At 43.7% G+C, this 20997-nt stretch overlaps 1 protein-coding gene across 1 annotated transcript in view; it reads right to left on the bottom strand.

The window, feature by feature from the left end:
* EBF2 (EBF transcription factor 2) overlaps positions 1 to 20270 on the bottom strand; it is a 126497-nt gene extending 106227 nt beyond the window's left edge. Inside the window, exons 1-6 of the mRNA XM_030510217.1 lie at positions 19704 to 20270; positions 17135 to 17291; positions 16101 to 16164; positions 15743 to 15798; positions 15307 to 15380; positions 8825 to 8893 (exon numbers count right to left, since the gene is read on the bottom strand). Of these exons, the coding sequence (XP_030366077.1) occupies positions 8825 to 8893; positions 15307 to 15380; positions 15743 to 15798; positions 16101 to 16164; positions 17135 to 17291; positions 19704 to 19834 (551 nt within the window). The 5' untranslated portion in view covers positions 19835 to 20270. The remainder of the gene's footprint in view (positions 1 to 8824; positions 8894 to 15306; positions 15381 to 15742; positions 15799 to 16100; positions 16165 to 17134; positions 17292 to 19703) is intronic.
* Between the last annotated feature and the right edge of the window lie 727 nt (positions 20271 to 20997).

Raw genomic sequence — 20997 nt, 5'->3', positions numbered from 1 at the left:
AAAAAAATCCAGGGAGCAGAATTTTCTGCCTTCATGCCAAAACCTGAGCAGAGGGAAAAGGGCTCCACGGGCTGCAGAGCTGGACTTGCCCCACTCACTGATCACCCCAGGCCATGTGGGTATGAAGTTATGACACTTGGAGCTGCAAAGCTCCTACAGCCCAGACTCTGCCAGTTTCCTTTCCCAAAGTGCAGTTCTTTCCTGGAAAAGCAGACTGGGTTTCACTACTTGGTTTTTGGTTGGTTTCTTGGTTGGTGGTTTTGTTGGGGTTTTTTTCCCCACTGAAAATACATTTTAAGTGCAGATTTTTGTAGTTATCTCAATGAACACGGTTTGCTGGATGTGGTGCCTTCTGGAAATGGAACCTTTGGAACGGGCTCATAGTTGGACCTCAGAGAAAAAGAGGCACAAAAATTGTTAATTTTGATTTTTATTGCTAAAAAATACACACCCACTTCCAGAATACTTGAACAGAAGTATTGCTCCTGCTCCAGAACCTTGCTCCTGCTTCCACTGAAATTAAAGGAAGTTTTGATGTGGATTTGCACAAGATGAATCCTTAACTCCGTAACACACCATACAAACAGGAGCCCTGGTGGTTGTTCTCTGCTGGAATAAATAGAACAATCCCTTCAGCATGAGAAATGCCATCATCTGGTGAAATCAGCTTCATGCCATCTCCTGTCAGGTGTGGCAGCACTTGAGTTCATGAGAGGGGCAACTGACTAAGAGCCACCACAGGGCAATCAGCTGCTGCTTCGTTTTACTTTCTTGAAATGGCCTTTGTAGGATAGATACAAACCCAAGTAGGGCAGAGCAGCTCCTTTTGCCTAATGGGTTCACAGGCACTCAAATAAGCTGACTGCTTAAACACAACTCAGGAGCCACAGTAAAAGAGGGAAAATTATTGCTTCCTGCCGTGACCAAATATTAAACACAGCACACACCTAATGGCTCTATCACTCCCCAGGGAAGAAGCTTTATGAACAATAAAATCCCAGCAGACTTGCACTGTTTGGACTTAGAAGCCTCATTATAGGCTCACTGATCCAATACAATTTACAAGCTCAATGGACTCCACTTGAAGGAAAAGCCACCAAACATAGAGTTATAAATGGATTGCCCATGGAGAAATAAGCATTTGTTTGTGAAGGAAGTGACCAGAGAAGAAGAGATGGGGAGGAAAGGAAAAAAAGAAAGAGAAGAAAGATGAGTTGGATGAGGGCAGCATGTTAGAGATCCCCATCAGAGAGAAAGATAGGAATATGACTTACACTTGCAGAGAGGAAATGCTGTTCCAGGATATGCTTTCATGATCCAGCCTGGAACACACAAGACCTGGATTCCACTCCACACTGTCTCCTACATGATCCTGGGCAAGTCATGTCAGCTCTTACTGTTGTTGAAATGATGAGCCCATCACTATCTGACCTACCAAGTTTCAGATATACGTTATATACTTTCAGTCTCAACCTTGTCTTCATTTTGCAAGGACTCTGGGTGATGTTCTGAGCAAGACAAGTTATTTCATCCCCTACCTGAAAGGAGCAAACACTATACGTTAACTGGGAGCCCTTTTTCAGATGTGAAGCACTCGCTGCAGAGCGGCTGAAGTTAACAGCATGGAAAATATATGAGATCTTACCAGAAACAGATGGTGAAAGAAACCCAAGGAAGGGATGGACAGAAAAAAAAGGTTCAAAAGGAAAGCAAGAGGCAGTAACAAGAACAGCTAGGGCAGATGAAGTGACAAGTCCATAAAACCAGGTCTAGACAGAGGCCTAGAGGAGGGCAAAAGTGATAAGGAAGAGTATTTCAGGTCATAAATACACAGAGGATGCTTTCATTAAGATGCAAATACCCCGAAATATTGGCAAAGATGAGTTCAGATGGCTCCAAGCAAATGCGGACCATTTTCAAAGAGCTGAGTTTTAGAGATCCCATGTCACACATGCTCTACATGCCCAGAATTTCTTTTGCCCTGTTTGCACGGTGAATTTACCCTCAGCTACTATTCCCAGAGGTGCTTTAGCTCCTGGGAAACTTTGATTCCATTCCCCACTCTACTGCTACCAAACTCATTGACTCCACTGGCTCCTCGCACTGCTATTACATCTGTCTTGAGAGCCCTCAGTATCAGCTGGCTATTCATACAAGCACAAGACAAACTGCATCAAATTCTCTTTACTGCAAGGACAAAGCCTCCATTTAAGAGGAGACAAGGATTTTTCCACTCTATGTTTGGACTTTGCTTGGTCAGGATTCACCCAGCCAGCACCATCAATAGTTTTTGTCTCCACTAAAGCACAGCTCATCTAACAAGATTGGAACTTGTCCATGCTTGCTGCCAAAACTGCACTAAAGCATCAGGGAACCCCTCTGGCAGGTTAAAGCCATTCCCCTTGTCCTGTCCCTACAGGCCCTTGTCCAAAGCCCCTCTCCAGGTTTCCTGTAGCCCCTTTAGGCACTGGAGCTGCTCTTAGTCTGCCAGAGCCTTCTCTTCTCCAGGCTGAACCAGCCCAGCTCTCTCAGCTTGCTCAAAGACTTAACCATGCTCCACTTGCAGTTCTGAAACCAGAACATGTGCTGACTGTTTCGGTCACAGACTTAGTGGACTAAACCGACCAATCCTGGTTAATACTCCACCTGTATGTTTTTCCCCTCAAACTTCTCCCAAAAGGCAAGTGCTCCATTCAGAGGGCTCAGGACAGAACGCTGCACAGTCACACACTGACAGCACATGGCTTGGAGCACTCCTGTACAAAAAGCTAGTGGAAGTGGGGTCCCAGTTATATTGCTTCCTAATAGATCCATGGCTGAAGTCAGCAGTGATTTAAACTCATCTCATGTCTTTTTGCTTCGTTTCAGAAGCAGTAACACCCTCAGCCTAGGCAGCAGCAACTAACGGTCTGGGGAGAGATTAACTCTTAAATCACTCCAAAACAATTGCCACCTAATGGCAACAGTTTTCCACATCACCACAGTATTTGCACACATCAATTTTCAGCATGTGTCTCTCTGTGTTACCAGTGAAAGGTAGAAAAGCCTATGGGAATGGCTGGAAAAACACATAGTCTGCAATGGGGAACCTGGGACTTCCACAGTTCAAACTAGTTCCTTAGCCACAAGTCCATCCTTCAGTTTTCAGACACACTCAGAGAGATCTTTAAGCTCCTCTTGACTCACCAGCTTGCTGGAAAACCTGTTGTCTGCTGACATTAAAAGGAAGATTAAGTGACACCAGCCTCCAGTTTATTCCATTTACAAGCTTTAAGTGATTGTACATAGCAAAGATTCCAAGATGTTTTGGACAGCAAACTAGTAAAGAAACGTTCTTTTTGCCTAAAAGGGGAAGAAGGGGGAAGAACCAAACACACACATTAGGCACTAAGAGAACCACTTGTCAAACCGCTCCGATAGTGCACTTTAAGTTACTGACTCCCCACAAACATCCAGTCTACTAAAAAATTCATAAAGAGACAGATGGCACAACAGCAGCTCTTTGCAGGAGAGCAGGGTTTAGCAGTGAACAAAGAACTTGGACTCCCTAGGACAAGAGAAGAGATCATTGTGGGGTTTGGAGGCTTGGAAGGGGGGATTGGAGCACACAGGGAGCTGAGCAGGGCTGTGTCTCTCTGGGGCTCCTGGTTTCACCCTGCAGCAGCAACAGATTTGAGACATTTATTCTACCTTGGCAGGCTTACAAGGAGTGTGGAGCTCAGCAGAACAAGAACAATCCACCTCTGCCATGGAGGTGAAATCCTCACAGTAGAAATATGAAAAATAAACCCAAAATTCCTATTGAAGAATCTGAAACCACTTTCCACAGGGGGAAACTAAGGACTTATGTGACTGGTTTGAAGTCTCAGGGCAACTTGTGTCAGTGGGAATTTGATCCAGGCCTCTCCATTCATGCTGTTCTGCCCCTAAGCATTAGGAAGTATCCTTATGTTACCCCATGGGTTTTGGGATCAGCCTGAAAGGGTGATGGAAAGGATAAAGTCCTTTTTAGATGGCTGAGATTAAGAGAAAAAAGAAAAAAAAACACAAAGACGAAAAATACAAATTAAACACCCCCCAACATTCCCACTTGATGAATGGGGAATTTATATCCACAACTACACAACTCTCCCAAAATGAGTAAATCTGCAGTAAAATGAGGAATTAAATTCATTTGCAGCATCTCTGACCTTTTAATCACAAGACCAGGTTTCTTTTTTATGTGCATCACTGCAGTGGGAAAGGAGGAAAACTAATTGTAATATAAGCAAAACACAGTTTTCATTTGGGAAGTATCATCTTTAAAAGAACAAGCGTCCACCCTTCTATCTGGAAGCCACCCCAACCCCTCCACTTCACATCCCTGCCTATGATTTCAACAAAGAAGGGAATGTTAGTACTCAAAGTTCACAGATTTCCAGGAATTACAAGGAACATCGAGAACCACCACTTCAGCCATGAGAATAAAAACCATTACGTTGCTGAAGTCTCATAAACCCACCAATTTCACAGGTACTAACTCCAAAAACTGAGCTGGAAGACAGGATGAATAGACAAAGATCCCTGGAAACCCACCCATGCTATCATCCACCATGGAAACACACTAGAACCAATTTAGCTCTGATGAATTTTGATCTCATATGCAAAGTTAAAGCTTGCTCTAACATTTTTAGAGCTGACTGGGATTTGTGCTGTCTAAAAAGCTTGGAGTGTCTATTCTGCAAATGCTTCTGAACTAAACAGCTATCAAGAAACCTCCAGCCCATGCTCACACAGTCCTTTCAGTGCTGTGCTCCATTGGGGTTCTGTCTTTCCTGCTTTTTGACCTCTGCAATAGCAGCGTTGCAGGGTTTGAGCTGTATCATTGCTGTTGAAACAGAGGCAGCATTCTGAAGTCAGATTCTGATCAGACTTACCCTGGAATTCTGAATCGAAACATTGCAGGAACCTACATACTCCAACATATCCTACAGACCTTTGTCAGTGGGAGAGGGTCACAGTGAATTTCAGTGAAGAAGTTCCCTTTCCTATAGAAAAGTGCTAGTTTTCAAGAGTGAATGGAAAAATAACTGCGAGGTTCTTAGGATCTAAATCTAGTCCCCAGAGCAAAGGTCACAGCAGAAATGTTTTATTCAGCATAAGAACTTTTGGAATTCATTCAAGGAGAAGAAAAAACCCAACAACAACAACACGACTGACATTTTTTTCCCACTGAGCATTTTCTTCCTTTTTAAAGAGGGATACAAGTTTCCAGGATCTGGCAAACACCAATGAATTGTGCCTCCCTATAGCCATAAACAGGTAAACCAACACAAGAGTCTAAGAGTCAGTTCCTGGGAGCATAAAAAGCAAGGAGAGAAACAAAGAAAGGGGAAAACACTGCACTGCTGTGCACTGCTCATGGAGTTATGGTCATCTGCAGCAACTTGCAACGTAGTCTCTGAACTCAGCTAAATTTGGTGCATGATCAGCTCAAGTGCAACAGTGGATGGTTTTAACCTCAACCGATCCGATGGCTTCAGTAGTCTCCTGAGGTCTGTAGGATGTGTCTATGGCGTGGGCCGAAGCAGAGCACAGACACACACCCCACATGCAGCCCCTCACTAGAATACTGAAGTTTCAGTACACAGACACGGGTGTAGATCTCACCCAGGAGCTGCTTCACCACCCTGAGATGTCCCCAGAATAGTTCAGTTAACTTGTGCCCCCTCGTGATAGGAGCTTCCTTCATCTTGGACTCCAAACCCCTCTGCCTTGCAGCTCCTTTGCTGTTGAGGAAAGCTAGTTGTACAGTACAGCAGCTTAGAGATCAGTAATGTGGTGCCCTCCCAATCCTGTGTATTTCAGTAGGCCACTGCCTTTATGGAAGGTGCAAATCAAACACAGAACTTGCTAGACCTAAGCTATACACAGCTCAACCTAAATCTAGGTTGCGTCCCTGCTCTCACACCTTATGGCAGTCACCTGCTACAGCTTGGAAGATGTTGGTCTTTCCTACACTGTATAATCAAAACAGTGTTTTAAGCACAGCTGGAATCCTTCTATTCTAAATGGAAAGCTCTATTCCATGTCACTCAGCACGTGTGTTTAGACATGGCTCTGCATAACACAAGCGTTCTCCCTCCATTTTACTTTCTTCTTCATTTCTCTAAAGACACGCTAGAATCTAACAGCTGCATTGTTACACCACAGGTTTTTACCTTTACCCATCATTTCAAACAATAAAACACCCGCCTTCACTCCAATTATCAGTTATTTCTAAAAAGAACCTGTAGTTCATTTTAAACTAAGAAGAAACCCACCATGAAGGCAACACTGAACTGACCATCCTACCTTTCTCGGCCTGCATGATGGCAAGCTGCATTTCAGAGATTATATCCCACCTGCTACTAAGCTCTTAAGTATAGATGTTTTCTTCTAAAGAAGCCATATAAAGACCACCTGAATAAATAAGAACACTGCTGCCTGGATTCCCAAGCTAGTTCAGAACACATATAGTTCTCCAGCAGAGTTTTCTACTTGTTTGAAAGACAGGAAGATCAGCCCCACTGAATGCAGCTTGGGAGAGTGGAGTGTTTAACTAAACTCATAGGTAGTTGTACTTACTGCTGTGGACATGTCTGAGGTGACAGCCCAGACAACGAATTCCTCTGTGCAGACCTGTACAGCATAAACTTTGATATAATATTTGGATTACATGTGTTAAGATGTAGTACACATGATTATCCCTCACTTCTCAAACCTTGTGTAACTGGGTAAAGTGATGGAATAGGAGCAACTGTGTAAAAAAGGGAGTGATTTGCTAGATGCTGGCCTGCGATCAGTGGTCAACAAGATTTAGTTTTGAGTTTAGCTTCTATGCACCACGCTGTTCACTAAACCGTGCCACCAGACAGCAGTGCAGGTTTGTCATCATGCCTCTCCTCTGTGGCCTAAATCTGATTTAGTGACTGCCTTTAAAACCAAGTGAAACAGCTTTATTGGGCTTTACCCTTTATTTCTCTCATCTACCTTATTATTACCGTCACTGGACTCCAGATTTCACTTCCAATGTTGAGACACGCACACACAGAGATGAAAAGGAAGAACTGACACACAATAAGAGGCTGCCAGACTGAACCTAGAGGGCTCTTCCACACGAAAGGGAATGCCTATTGCTGTTAGCAGGGGAGTTACAAAGAAAAGCTCTAAGCTTCCGAGAATGTTAAGAAAGGTTGGGACTCACCGACCACATAGATAACTTGTGATGTGTGTTTTACACGCTGCTGTTAAAAAGAATAACCCTGTTCTTTTTCCTAGTTACACTTCCATTGTGGTTTACATCAACAGATCTCAAAACCCCACAGAAAGCCTCAGAATCTTCATTTTGCATGAGAACACACAGCTTGTGCAAGACGACAAACTCAGTCAGTGCTAGGAACTACCCCCTTCATGGACTTAATTCCTGGGCTAATACAGTGCTCACGTCATGCTGCTTCTCCAGCAGCAAGACCAGTTTCAGAACATTCAGATTGGAAAGTTCCCAAAAGCAGATTCATACCAAACATCAACACAGCCAAAAATAAGCTTGAAATTTCACAGAAAAGGTCAAGATGGCATATCTGGGACTTCTGCTTCCAGTCAGGAAACTGCCCCCACACAAACAGCCTGGTTTGCTGCCATTGCCAACTCTGGCCCCAACCACAACTTGTAAATACAATATTAAAAGGAAAAACCATGGAGTAAAAAGGGGTGAAGAACCATCACATCAACGTTCCAAAATACTTAGATTAACTCTGTCATGAAAAAAAGAAAGAAAGAATTGCAAATCTTTATTCAAACCAGCTTGACCATTCTGAATGCCAAAACAAATTCACAAGACATACTATGACAAATAATGCTTATTAGAATGTAGATAGAGCATGCCAGACACATACAGACATAAAAGCTGAATCCACAATCAATCCACTTCAGCAGCAGCTCTCCTCTGGCCCCTTGTACCAGCTGCTTCAGGGAAAAGAAGCTCTTTAAACAGTTACTGTAGATTAAACTGGGGGGAGAAGGTTTCTTCCTGACTTTCCCTTATTTCCTGTTCTCCTTCTGGAGATCTTGGTTGTGCACTTCTTTGTGAAAGCTCTGTCTACTCTTATTTTTCCTTTTGGACTCTTGCTGAACTCCAGATCACAAACACCACTTCGAGTCAGTGAGTTCACAGGCGACCTCTCAGCCTTCACAAGTACTCACAGTTTCTAGTGTGCCAGTTCATGATTTAACAAACTGCTGCTCTCCCCTATTTGTTATTTACCTAGAAACTGGCAAGCAGAACCTAGACTTGGATCTGGAACTGCGTAACATGAAGCTGCTGTTCTACATGAAATTGCTCACAACCCCCAAACCATCAGTTTTAATCCTGCCTAACATGCTGCACTTCTGCCTTTACCCCTTCCTTCCTCCCCACATTCCTACAGAAGTGGTATTTTGTTAAAGAATATTACTGAAGCTGCCAGGTTGCTCAAAGCTTTATCTGTCTCAGTAACCCAGTTGGATCACATCCTTGGTGAACAGAAAACATTCCAGATGTATATATGGAATATTTGCTCACAATGAAAGCGATACACAGAGAATTTAGCTTAAAAGATGCACATCAATCATCATGCCAAGGTAAGCCCAGATGGACTAAAGCCAACCAGCTCTTAGGCTGGTAGTTCTGTAAGGAATCACGAAGCACAGACATCCCCAGTGGCAGACGCGGACAGACAACCATCATCACAGACCCTCAGCCACCTCAAAGCACAACCAACAATTTGGGGTTGCTTTTGTAAGAGAATGAGGATTTGTTTCCTACCTGTCAATGATCACAGGGTCAGACGGAGTCTCATTTCTGTTGCCACAACTTTTCTTCTCACAGCACCGACTAAAGAGAGAGAAAACCAACGTTAAAGAATTACTGGGACAGTTGATGGCAAAGCAACCAGCTAAAAGTCTTGTCTGCAAAGCTTCAGAACTCAACATGTGCCTCGAAGAGTGACAGAAAACTCTGGCTAGGCTTTCCAGAAGGGAACTGGGCGCCCAAGTCCCGGATGATTCCAGCTGGATTTTGGCACTTAGCTCCCCAGAGTCTTTTTTTGAAATTCCCAGCCAAAAATGAAAAGCAACATGGTCATGCTTTAGCCTAAGGTGCTATTTATAAAGCTTAATAAATGGTTAACAGATGTCATAATGACATGATGGGCACAAGTATTGTGTTATGTATGGTTAAAAGTCCATCTAAAGAAGGTGTTAGACCTGACTATAAGCAACTTAAGGATTTGTTTTATTCTAATAACAGATTTGTTGACTACTAAATATCCAGTAACCCCTAAGTTTCATACATCCACAGGAAACTTCAACACTTAGTAGCACCAATGACTAAACAGAAACTGAACCGTACTTAGATCTTACTAAGGTTCTGAAAAGGTGTTTTTCAGGTTGGCATTTCAACTGTAAATCCCTTTCAACTGTTTCAGTGATAAGCCCTTCTGATTAAGCATGTATTTATACACACCTTTTATACTGTGTGGCCATCAACATGACTGTAGGGAAATGAGAACTCTCTCTGTTGAGCTCACAACATGAAGCAAATATGTTTCTCTGACATGGTAGGAAAATGCAAGATAACGCTGTAGCCCTCAGGAGCTTGTGCAAGGTACGTACTGCACAATGATATCCATGTTATGTCCACATCTGTGCGTGTGCGTGCACATGTATGCAGAGACGTGTGCATGTGTGTGCATGCACAGATGTGTGCATATATACAGAGATATATCAGAAGTGAGTACAGAAGAATGCAACCTACACTTCAGAGCTATTTGATATTCTTCACTTCCAGTGATCCCAACTTCCTTCAGGGAAGAACAGAACCACTGCGTTTCCTTTTCCCATTTTTAAAAGGAATAATAAAAACCAAGAAATAAAAAACAAATCAGGAGATGGGTCATTACTTAATTTCCACTGATACGCCCATGGACACGAGTGATGCTCCGTGTATCAGCTGAGTACCAGAAGTTTAACAGACTTTAAAAACAATCCTTGCTCTGAAGTTCTCCATTATAAAAATGTGTAGCGACATAGCAGTCCATTAGAAGAGATTTCAGATGCTCAGATAGTTTGTTCCAACCAAAGCTAACACGGGAGGGAGAGGATGGAGACATCCAAAACTACGGAGTCTGCATCCCATGTCCCATATGCTTCAAAAGTCACTGGAGCAAATTCTGCCCTAAGTGACACAAACGCCTTCCACAATTCTGCTTTCCACAGTCTGCTGAGGTTGTTCAAATTCACACCTATGCGATCAAGGAATTGCTGCGGGGTCTGTACAGCACAATAACAGGGGCTGAGTACATTTGCAAAGTTCTGAATTTCAGTTTTCCAACTGGAGAGCAATTTCAAGGGGAGGAAATAAAAATCCCAAATTCAGTAAAATGCTTGAATTCACTGAGGGCAGACAAAGCATGAAAGAAGGGCTTCCTCCCCCCCCCCCAAATGCCTAATATTCAATTATATATACCTAAACGCATTTGGACAAAAAACCTCTTTCAGATACGGAAAGGAGAAAACGCAGGTATTTGGAACTGAAGTCACAGCGTGTGCCAGGAACTTCCCGTTCGTGAGTTGCAATTGCCCGGCAAGATGAGATCCAGCCAGCAGATCTATTTGAATAGCAGCTCTAACTGCTTCAACATTTCTTCATTCCCTTTGCCTCAAACCTGCACTTATTCATCAATGCTGGTCCTTTTAAAATAAAAGGATACACTAAATATTTAAAAATCCCTGGGGCAGAGCCTCGAGCTGCTGTAAATTGTCATAGCTCCATCGACTTCAGTGAAGCTATGGTAATTCACACTAGCTAAGAATATCCTCTTCCCTCCCTCTCCCAACTTTAAGTGCATCTTTTATGCATTTCACTGCCTAATGATTGTTTAAAGAGAATTGCATATTTTTGTCCTAAAAGCTGAGATGAGATAGTTCCTAAAGAAAAAATAAGTCCCCCAAAAGCAGAAAACCCTCACACAGAAGAATATAAATTTGGCGTCTACTTCCGACACATCCAATGTAACGCTGGGAATAAACACTGGTGCTGGTTTACATGCTGCTCTAATAAACAAAACCCTCAATTTTTAAGATACTTTTGTAGTGTTTGGGGTTTTTTACAGCTAGCAGAAACAGCTCTTGTTTCTCCTCTGCAGTAATACTAAATTAGATATCCTTTAGTGATGTAACTTATGATCATAAACATGTATCTGATTGCACCCTGGTAATATTCAAGCAGAACACACCGGCAGTTCCACCTCATCTCATCAGCTCATACACCCAGGGCTGCCATTCCTTGGCATAGGAAGTGTTTTAGGATGAGTTCTGCGAGGTTGGAGTTCAACGTGGCTGGGATCTGAAAAGAGCACATTTTGGGTGATGGGAGTTTGCACAATTGTCACAGTTCGGAGCTTTACATTTGGAACACCTCTAAATTTTCCTTCCAAAACTGTGGCTTCCAACTAAACTTCTCCAAAGATTTTAAAATGCTTTTCAGATCTCTAACCCTGATCACACGTGGAGAACAGAGTTTTGGTACTGCGCCAGAATTTTTTCCCTTTGACTGGAATATTTTTTGAGCCCAAATATATATGAAAAGATTCCTGATTGGGGAAAAAGAGTCACTTGCAGCAAAGGCCCAGAACACGCTACAACAGAGTGCTTTCAGAGACTGAGGATGTTTCAGCCCAGCAGCTTTGCAAAAGTACCTCTCAAATCTTTAAATCCTTGTTTCCAAGTATTCCATCGCTGTACCCAAGCACTAACACTTCCACTGTGTTTGGTTTACAAGTGCTGTCTGTGACAGAATTGACTTGGTTCAATTTAAGTCAATGGCAAAAATCCCAGCTCTGGTGGTCCGGGATCAAGCCTATGATATTCTCTTAAAGCAAACTATTGGCATCACTTCACCAATACTTAAACTTCTGTTACAACATCGCGCCAGGAACATACCTGTGGAGATGCCCATTCGCTTAAAACAAGAATATTGAGGCCTGTATTTTCTACACCTTTTCTTACTATTCTTTGCCCTCCAACTAGATCTAACTGGGAAAAATAACGGGTTACATTATGAATAGTGCTGGAAAAAAAAAAAACCAACAACAAAATCAACCACAGAAACCAAAAAGCTACTATGGCCAACACCAGATCTCCAAACTGAATACTCCAGAAGGCTCGTGTCAAAGGCAAACTTGCACCATTTCCCTCCTCACACTTGACTAAAATGGTTTTAAAATTCAGCCCTCAACTTCCCTCCCCTCCCCATAAAAAAAAATAAAAATCTGTCTCTAATTTCAAACTCAAATAAGCTCCCAGCATGGTGGCCTTTGTTTTGTTTTCTTCTCCCCAACTCCTCCCTGCAATTGCATAACAAAAGTGTCTAAATTCACACCATCTGGCCGATAAAGACACGGGCCCCAGCGGCCGCCTGGCCCAGCTGATTAGAGCTCCCGTCTAGTCTGAGCCTTGTGGCGAAAGTCACAGCTGTGGGGCTCGCCTGCGCTCAATACAACTCTGTTATTAGCCAGCTGTAGGCCCTGAGACTACTTCTGTTCACATTATAATACCTTTTAACCCTCTGAGCATTGAGGGCATAGGGGGTTGCTGGCAGCAGCATAACAACTAGTTTCCTCTTAGTCAGTAATTGGAAGAAAAAGAAGAGGAGAAAAAAGTTATTCCAGGAGAGGAGAGTGTTTACCTTGATTTCCAGCCATGGGGGGAAGCCTGTGTGTCTGAGAGAGACCCACCTAACAGGAACAGTTCCCATCAGGGCAGAATAACCCAAATGAAAAATTTCAGATGTGCAAATAAATAAATAGGAGCCTCTCAGTGAAAGCACTAATTATTGAGAGTTGAGAGTTTAACTTTCAATGGGTATGACAGATTGTTGTAGCCGTATCAATATTTAGACAACTTTCCTGCTAAGCATGCATCTGTCACCGTCTGAGGGGAAGAGACGGGGTTTCGCATGCACTTGTCTCCATGCAGCAGGAATAGCTGCGTGTGTGATTACATACAAAAAGAAAGCCTACCTTCAACTAGTGAGGATTGGAAGCAGAGGAGCAGAAAGACAGGCAGACCCTTCTTTTAAAAACACCAGGCATCAATTTGGACAGCAGAGTGGGTACAGTGCATTAAATTTTTATATACTGTTACTAATGCAAACTAAACTAGGGGCTTTAAAAATTGATGCTGCCACTTAAGCAGCACACAATGAGGAAGATTTGATTATTGTACTTAAAAGAAATAAAATAAAATGTCAAGTTTAACTAGAGTTGGATCCATTCCCTGGGCATTATTCAAAGTGATATGTGTAATGCCTCTTCAGAACACGCAGCATCCTGTTCAGAGCTACTTTAGGAAAACACGACATTTAAAACCAAATGTCTTGATTAGGTTACAGAGTGCTTTTGCTTTCCTTCACTAATCTGTGTTTTACATAGAAAGGACATCCCCGAGTTGTAATTCTTCCTTGGCTAATCTATCAAGCAGGAAAGTTCAGTGTAATCGGAATAATGGCTTACATTTGTAGAACACTACCTTAAATCAAGCACGGAATATGTTTGCAGGCATCAGTGGAGGCCAGGTTTATAAAAGCTGAGCAGTGTTTGATACTACAGAAGTATAGAGAAACAGCAGGGCAAAAAGCCAAATTAATTTTATTTTGAAGTATATTTGGATGGGAAGGTGCTGGTGTTTGCTGAAATACTTCAACTTCTAAAATAGAACTGCAAGATTGCAGATAGATACAGAGATACAGGAAGAAAGGAGAAAGATGAAGTGTGCTGTTACGTTGTTATCACAACTGCATGGAAAATCCAAAATTTTTCCTTCTCTGATGTTCACCCAGTTACAGCAAAGACTTTCCACACTACGGATAGCATGTATATTTAAATTATGTATTTAAATACATCTGCAAGTTCCAGATGTGACAGAAAGTAATAGTTACCCTTGCTCCTTGCTCCTACATCTACGGTCCCCGTACAGCGCGCCAAACGCGTGTCTCGGCTGATACACTCCGTGTTTGTGCACCCGGATGTGAAGGTTGGACAGAAGTGACAATGCTCATTTTTTAATTAACAAGAGCAAAGCCCAACAGAAACACTACACATTGACCCGATTCTTACTACATTTAAAAAGTGACAGAATAGTTGACATAATACCCAAGTACTGAAACTGAGACCTTCCCTTGACAAGAAGTCTGTGCAAACAGGCTGCTCTTACTACTACATTAAAAGGCTACTTTAAAAATAATTAAAAACAAAACAAAAAAAAAAAAAAAAAAAAAAAAAAAAAAGCAGCAAACTGCAAACATTGAAAGAAGTAACGATCAGTCCAACAGCTTAACCCCCTCCCACTGATACAATAAATCACAAACTGTGTTTCATAAAGGTCAAGATTGGTTCTGCCCTTCCTTTTATAAAGAACATTCTATGCACAATTTAACCCACCTTAATATGAGAACAGTGACTGTTTGCATTGTTCTATGTATTGGAAAAAATGTCATTACATGAGAATGGGAAAAGCCCTAAGTTCCCATGGAAGCGCGATGTACATACATAAGGTACATGTAACTTTAGACTTAGACAACTGTTATTAAAAACATCCTCAACTCATTTTACCCTCTAATTTATAACTTTACATGCTAAAAATAGTGTCTTTCTGAAGTAAAAGGGGGAAGTCCCCTAGATATTGCATACACGGTATAGAAAATGATTTGTGGTTTGGGTTGAGGAGTTTCTGTTTGGGCTGGGGTAAAACTAAGCAAAATTAAAGAATATGAATGATGATAATTAAGAAAATTAAACGATTTCGCCAGATAAAATTAGATGAAGAATGCCTTCTAATTGCCAGGGAAAAATCTGTACATTCAACTGCTCATTCTCAAAAGGTAAACAGGACTTGGGTAAGAAACAGGCAGATGAAAAGTCTTGATTTAAGCAGCGCATACAGAGGCCCAGTTTAAACCAAAGCAGCGCGGGTCAGACTGCGAATGTGGGGCTGCTCAATCTCTTGCAGTAAATAAAAAGAAAAGCCAAAACAAAACAAGATAAATAAGACCTCAAATATAAGGTATTGAGCCCAAATCAAGCGTTATTCATGGGTAAAAGAAAAATCTTCTTACATAAATAACCCCTCCAATTCAACAACAAATAAAAACATCAAACTCTTCCTAACCACAACTTCATCAGAAGGGCCATACTGGCATCTATGGAAACAAACTTAACACATGCCATGCCATTAATCGAGTCATCTTACCTGCACATGACTTCATGGGTAAGCAACACTCTGCACATTTCGGGGTTCTTGTTCTGTCCTTCGTAAGTTATGGGCTACAAGAATTAAAGACGGGTAAGCCAGGAGCATAATATTCATTATAATAACATTCTGTCATAATATTCTATCATAATATTCAGATCGAAGGTGAAGGCTTTTTACCACTGCTCACAAATGAATACCTTCCCCCAAAGCCTTTATGAGCAGGGAAAGCAGCTTATAAATATTGAAGTGGATAAAAACCTACAAACCATAAAGGAAAAAATAAAAAAACAAACTTTAGAGCATTACTTTTCAATTGTCCTCAAAAATAAGGTCTTTAAGATGAACCAGAGAAAAAAAGCATGCAGGGTAGTGTTGGGGAAAAAGGCAGGCTGCAGCAAGGCAGGGCAGCACGGCACACATTAGCTATGCTCACCTGCTTAGTGACTGAGTCAATAAGTCTAACGTACAGATCCTGTTCAGTCCTGACACCTACAGCGAGAGAGAAGAGCAATAAACAACGCTGCCACACGCATCCTTCCCTCAGCAACAGAACAAACCTGTTTAGTTTCATCTAGTGCCTTATTAACCATCCTCAGAAAGCCCATTTTAGTTTTGTTTCCTCTAGTGTGTTTCCCAAGCCCATCCACACCAGGGAAACTTCAGAGCCCATCCCTACACTGAAGGGGCATCAGGCAAGGGAATTTCAGTGTGCTTCAGAAATCACAGTGACAGCACCTACAAACCTTCCCTCCCTGTACAGCCCACGGCAGGTGACTGGAGGGGGGACTCACCATTGCTATAGAGGAGCTGGAGTTTGTAATGTGTGCCGTTGTTTGTCTTTTCATTGCCTTGCTCCTGAAAGAGAGAATTAAAAATCTTCCAGAACTTACACTTGGCACATTTAAAATGCAGAAGCTGATAATCATGATGGAAGTGACAACAAAGTTCATTAAAATTCTGCGAGGTGAATCCACTGATTGGGATGTATTAACCTTCCGAATGACCCAGGACAAACTACAAAATACTGCTGACATCTTTTCCTGTAGGAGTTCAAGAACTTCTTTTCCTCCTATTTGTTACTACGCTCTCCACTTTTTCAAGGCAATACACCAAGATAAATGTGTCCATTTCAAGCCGGTTAATATAAAGCAGATTGACAGTGGGAAAACTCAGTGGGTTTGGGGTTTAATGTGCTCATTCCTCTGCAGTAGTGTTATTCTGAGTCACTACTGATATTTATTTCCTGTGTTACAGGGAGGTTTCTTGCATGGATTTTTTTTACTGTAATTTCCTAGGAAATAATTAATGAGCATCCTTCATCATTAAAAAGTATCTTGTCCATGACTAAGAAAACAACTGTAAACCCAAGGTGAAGCGGCCAGCATATGGGCTTTAAAATCCAAAAGCAAATGCTTTTTAAATCCTGCCATTGACTTTGGAGCCTTCAAAAATATGTATAGTCAAGCTCAACAATAATATGCCATATTGCAGGTCAGATTCCACTTCTGTGAGGGTACTAATAAAACTTGGCAGACCTGGTAGGCACCAAAAAAGGCACATGTGACCCCCATTAATTTTTTTTATTCTATTTTTAGTGGGTCTATGAAATTCCGACTGTATTCCCGACACAGCAGAGGCTTGCAAACCTTTTTAACTACAGCAGCACACAGAGGGCAACAGCTCTATCAAAGCACCTGAACCCTTAACCAAGAGCTGGTTGTATTCTGTTAGGGACAACAGGTATTAGAAGTTAACAGCTCAACAGGGAAAAGAAAATATCGGATTTAGAGAGGGAAAGAGGAAGAAGAAAGGTAACAAGCCTTACTTTATCATTTTCTACAAAGTCCACAAAAGCTGTCCTCTCTATTTCCACGGGCTGCCCCTGTCTGTCGTAGAGAGCCAGAACAAAGTGAAAGAAATTGGATTTCCTCAAGTTGGAGGGTGGCTGCTTTTCAAAGTGAGCTCTGGACAAAGCTACTCCGCTGTGAAGGAAACATACGGGATGGGGTGTGGGGGAGAGACAAAGACATTACCAGGTTGTGCAGCAGTCACAGCAAAACAACAACAGAAAAGGCAGCACACATTCCGAGAAAAGCCGGGAATCGGCCCCCCTGCGCCAGGGGCACACGGCGTTAGAGCAGTCGCTTGTCACACTGACCCCGAGCCCGGCGCTTCCCCGCCCGGGCACCGCGGCTCCACTGTCGAGAAGCGCGGCCGAGGGCTGCGACCGGGCCGGAGGGAGGAAGGGGCGATGCCGGGTTGTCATTGTAACGCTGGTGTCTACAGCTCTGCTCTGAGGACAAGAATGATTTACAGACCCCGAAAGATAAGAGATCGGTCACTGCTAAATGCAGTAAGTGTTTTACTCCTTCCTCTACCTATTTTCTTCTCGCCTGTCACACTCATCTCTGGAATGCAACATGCAGGGTAAGAAGACGGCGTAACATATTAGAGGGTCTGGAAGTGCTATCTGTGCATCCCAACATTGCTCGCTTCTCCTGTAGGAGACAAGAACCCTACAACGTTTCCTACAAGCGGACTGTCAACTTGAGGACACCTACGTTTTAGGTGAAAGGCAACTAGTTTCAAGCAGAGCATCCACTTCCCTCAGCAGCAAAGTTTGTCAGTGTAGCCTTTAGTCCTATTTGAACCGATGTCTGGGTCTTCAATTTCGGATTTAAATTGAAAGAATTTAGACTCAAGTTAATTCACCCTTGCCCAAACCTTGCCCCTGACTGCAGAAAACACAGGGATGTTTCACACACATTTGGAAAGACTCAAATGCTTTTGTTTATCTACAATATCCCAAACTGCAGGTACATGTCTTAGTGAAACTAGTTGTAGCTCCTTCTCCCTAATGCCGACTTCTACCCACTTCAGAGAAGAGTGGTACACATTAGCACGTCCAGATTACTTACTAGACAGATGAAGTCTACCTGCCAGACAAGTTGGGAGTCAGAACTGATTCGCATTTTCAGTCCCCAGAATAGCTCCACTGCATCGGCAAAAGTGTTTGACTCTTTCGGAGAACTGCAGATGTTTCCCTCTGTTTTCCCTTGCCAAATAGGTGCAGTGTGAACTCACCACATCCGCCACGACTGCCTCTAGTTCGGGATTTCCTCTCATTTACTGCATTTCTTGGTTTGTTACAGGTCTCTCAAAGAGCCCCGGCGATGCCACCACCCAGCACAGTGCGACTGCTGCCCCACTGCTCCAAGAGTTACAGGCTTCTTAGGAGCCGCTTCCTTTTGCTTTTGGTTTCCTCGGGAATAAACCTCTTCCTCCCCTCATCGTATTTATTAAACCATCTATTGACATTCATAAAACTCTGATAACTCCTCCCATAGCCCTCAGAAAACCTCGCTCACGGATCAGGCCGGGGGTGGGGGCATGGAGGTACCATTTCTATAACATCCCTGATTCATTCGAAGTCCCATCTGCTGTCACATGCCCTTCACTTATTCCTGAGACCGATTTAACCTTTTTCTTTTGCTACTAAAAAAAAGAAAAAGGAAGAAAAACACACCCTTTTTTTTTTTTTTTTTTTTAAATGTATCCAAAGAGCAAGGAAGTAAAAAAAAAATACCTAGAAGGGGGTTTAATCGTCTTACCCCTAACGGGAAGAGACTGGAATAACGGTCCTGTGCCGACTTGGCTGGGAAGAGAAAATAAAAGGGGGTGGGAGGGGTGGTGTAACCCGTCCAAACAAGCAGAAACCAAAGTGCAACCACCCGGCCCCAGCCCGGTGCGTTCCACAGCCCCTCGGCGCAGAGCCCCGCGGGCAGGTGCTCCCCGCCGGCTCCGCGCAGCACCCGCGGGGCTCCGCGCTGCCGCACGTCCTCTTGTTCTGCAGGCTCCCCTTCGTCCTGAGAACCGCGCTCCGCCCGCTGCTCGCCTGCTTTAGGCAGCTCGCGGCCTTGAAGCCGCGGGGGAAGGTTTCGCCGGTGCCTACGGTAGCTGCAGAGCCACTTGAATTAAGTAGAACAAGATGGGCCGGGGAGGGGGGAGGGAAAGACCTAAATTTAATTCTAACTTTGTCCACTCCTATTCGGCTGTCCGACCCACAAAGCGGGCAGGAGCAGCCTGTATTGCTAGTTACAATCCACCCCACACACACCTCCCTTGTGCAGAAAAAGAAGTAATGAGCCGATGTCGCTGTCATCCGATCCCCGCACTGGATTTTAGGACGCTTGATGCTCTCCGGGTTTGGAGCGCTTCTCCCTAGCTCTAGCTGCACTAGCTTGGATTTTCACTGACTAGAGGAGAGCGGGAAGGGGACAGAAAGGGAGAGGATAAATTTAATATCAAATGCAAAAACAATAGAGAGTAAAGGCTTGCTTAAAAAGATAAATAAATAAAGGCGGGGGGAAATGGGGAGAAATAGTCACGGTTACCTTTGTGCTGCTACGTTTGCATCCACAACCCCAACGTTTCTGACCCAGGACCTGACGGAATCCATTTCAGAACCTAGCGATTTATCTTTCAGAATTGGTCCTCTTCCTAAAGTATCTTGAATCCCAAACATTTAAAAAGTCTATTCCAACTAGCAACAGTTTCCTTTTGGGAGATAAGGGAGGAGAAAAGAAGAAAAAGAAAATAAAAAGACACAGCCTTTGGAATTGGCACACACAAATCCCAGGAAAGTGGAGAAGTTCAGCTTTAAAACCAACTTCTTCTGCTTTTTTAAGTGCTACGTGTTTTTAATGCCTTCAAATAGAGAAAATAAAAAGTTTTTCCTCTTGCAAAGTAAAAGTTATGCTGATTCAGTCTTGCCGGGTATCATCATCCTTCAAACGCAGGAGAGGAAACTGCATCCAGAAAGCGATGGCTGTTAACCAGGATCACCTGTTTCTCCACAGACACGGGGAGAAGGATTGATTGCTGCCTAATCCGGGGGGGGAACAGGGAAAAAAAAGCGGGATAAATTGGACAAGAAAGGAAGAAGCGGAGCTAAGGAGGGTCTGTACCGCTCCACCGGGAAGAGCCGGTCCTCCCGCAGCCGGTCACCATGAATGGGTTACCGCGGACGTACCGGGAAGGGGGCGGAGCCTTCTCCCAAATAAGGGATCGTATTAGCATACCGTCCGCGGATTGGCGGGAAACGAGCGGTCCCGGGGCCGGACCCGCAGGCGGGGAGCGGGCAGCGGGGCCGCGGCACCGGGAGCGCGGCGGGCGGGCGAGCTCCGAACTTCATGCCACGGCCCGTCCGCCCCACGCCAACGGCCACGTAACGATCCAACCGTGCTGCAGCGACAAGGCAGTCGCACAGGTAGTTGGCTGGTTCGCTGTCGGGCGCGGGGTTTAAAAACCAAGCGCCCAGAGGGAGCGAACCGGGCGGCAGCGCTGCCCGCGGGGTCTGTGCTCCCCCCGTGCGAGAGCTGCCGGGTCCAGCCTTAAAACTTTTTATTATGGGCAAAATCCCCCGCTCAAAGCGAGCGGAGCTCCCCCAGCCCGGCCCGCCGCGCACCGGGACCGCATGTATTCTGGTTTTTGTGAAGCACTCTGCCTCGGTGATCTTTTTCCTCCTGCCCCCTTTGTATTCCGATCCGCGTATAGATCTGACTCTGAAATCTATATAGCACCAACGCGAAAACAGATTTCAAGACAATGAATGCAAATCTGTGCTCAGAGACCATCTGCCAGATGAGGGAATCAGATGTTCGGTAGTTAAAGGGACAGCGCAAGGAT

Source organism: Strigops habroptila, chromosome 21 (genome assembly GCF_004027225.2).
Source record: "Strigops habroptila isolate Jane chromosome 21, bStrHab1.2.pri, whole genome shotgun sequence".
Classification (NCBI taxonomy): Eukaryota; Metazoa; Chordata; class Aves; order Psittaciformes; family Psittacidae; genus Strigops; species Strigops habroptila.
Note: the sequence above shows the minus strand (reverse complement) of the source record. Positions and strands in the feature narration are given on the sequence as shown.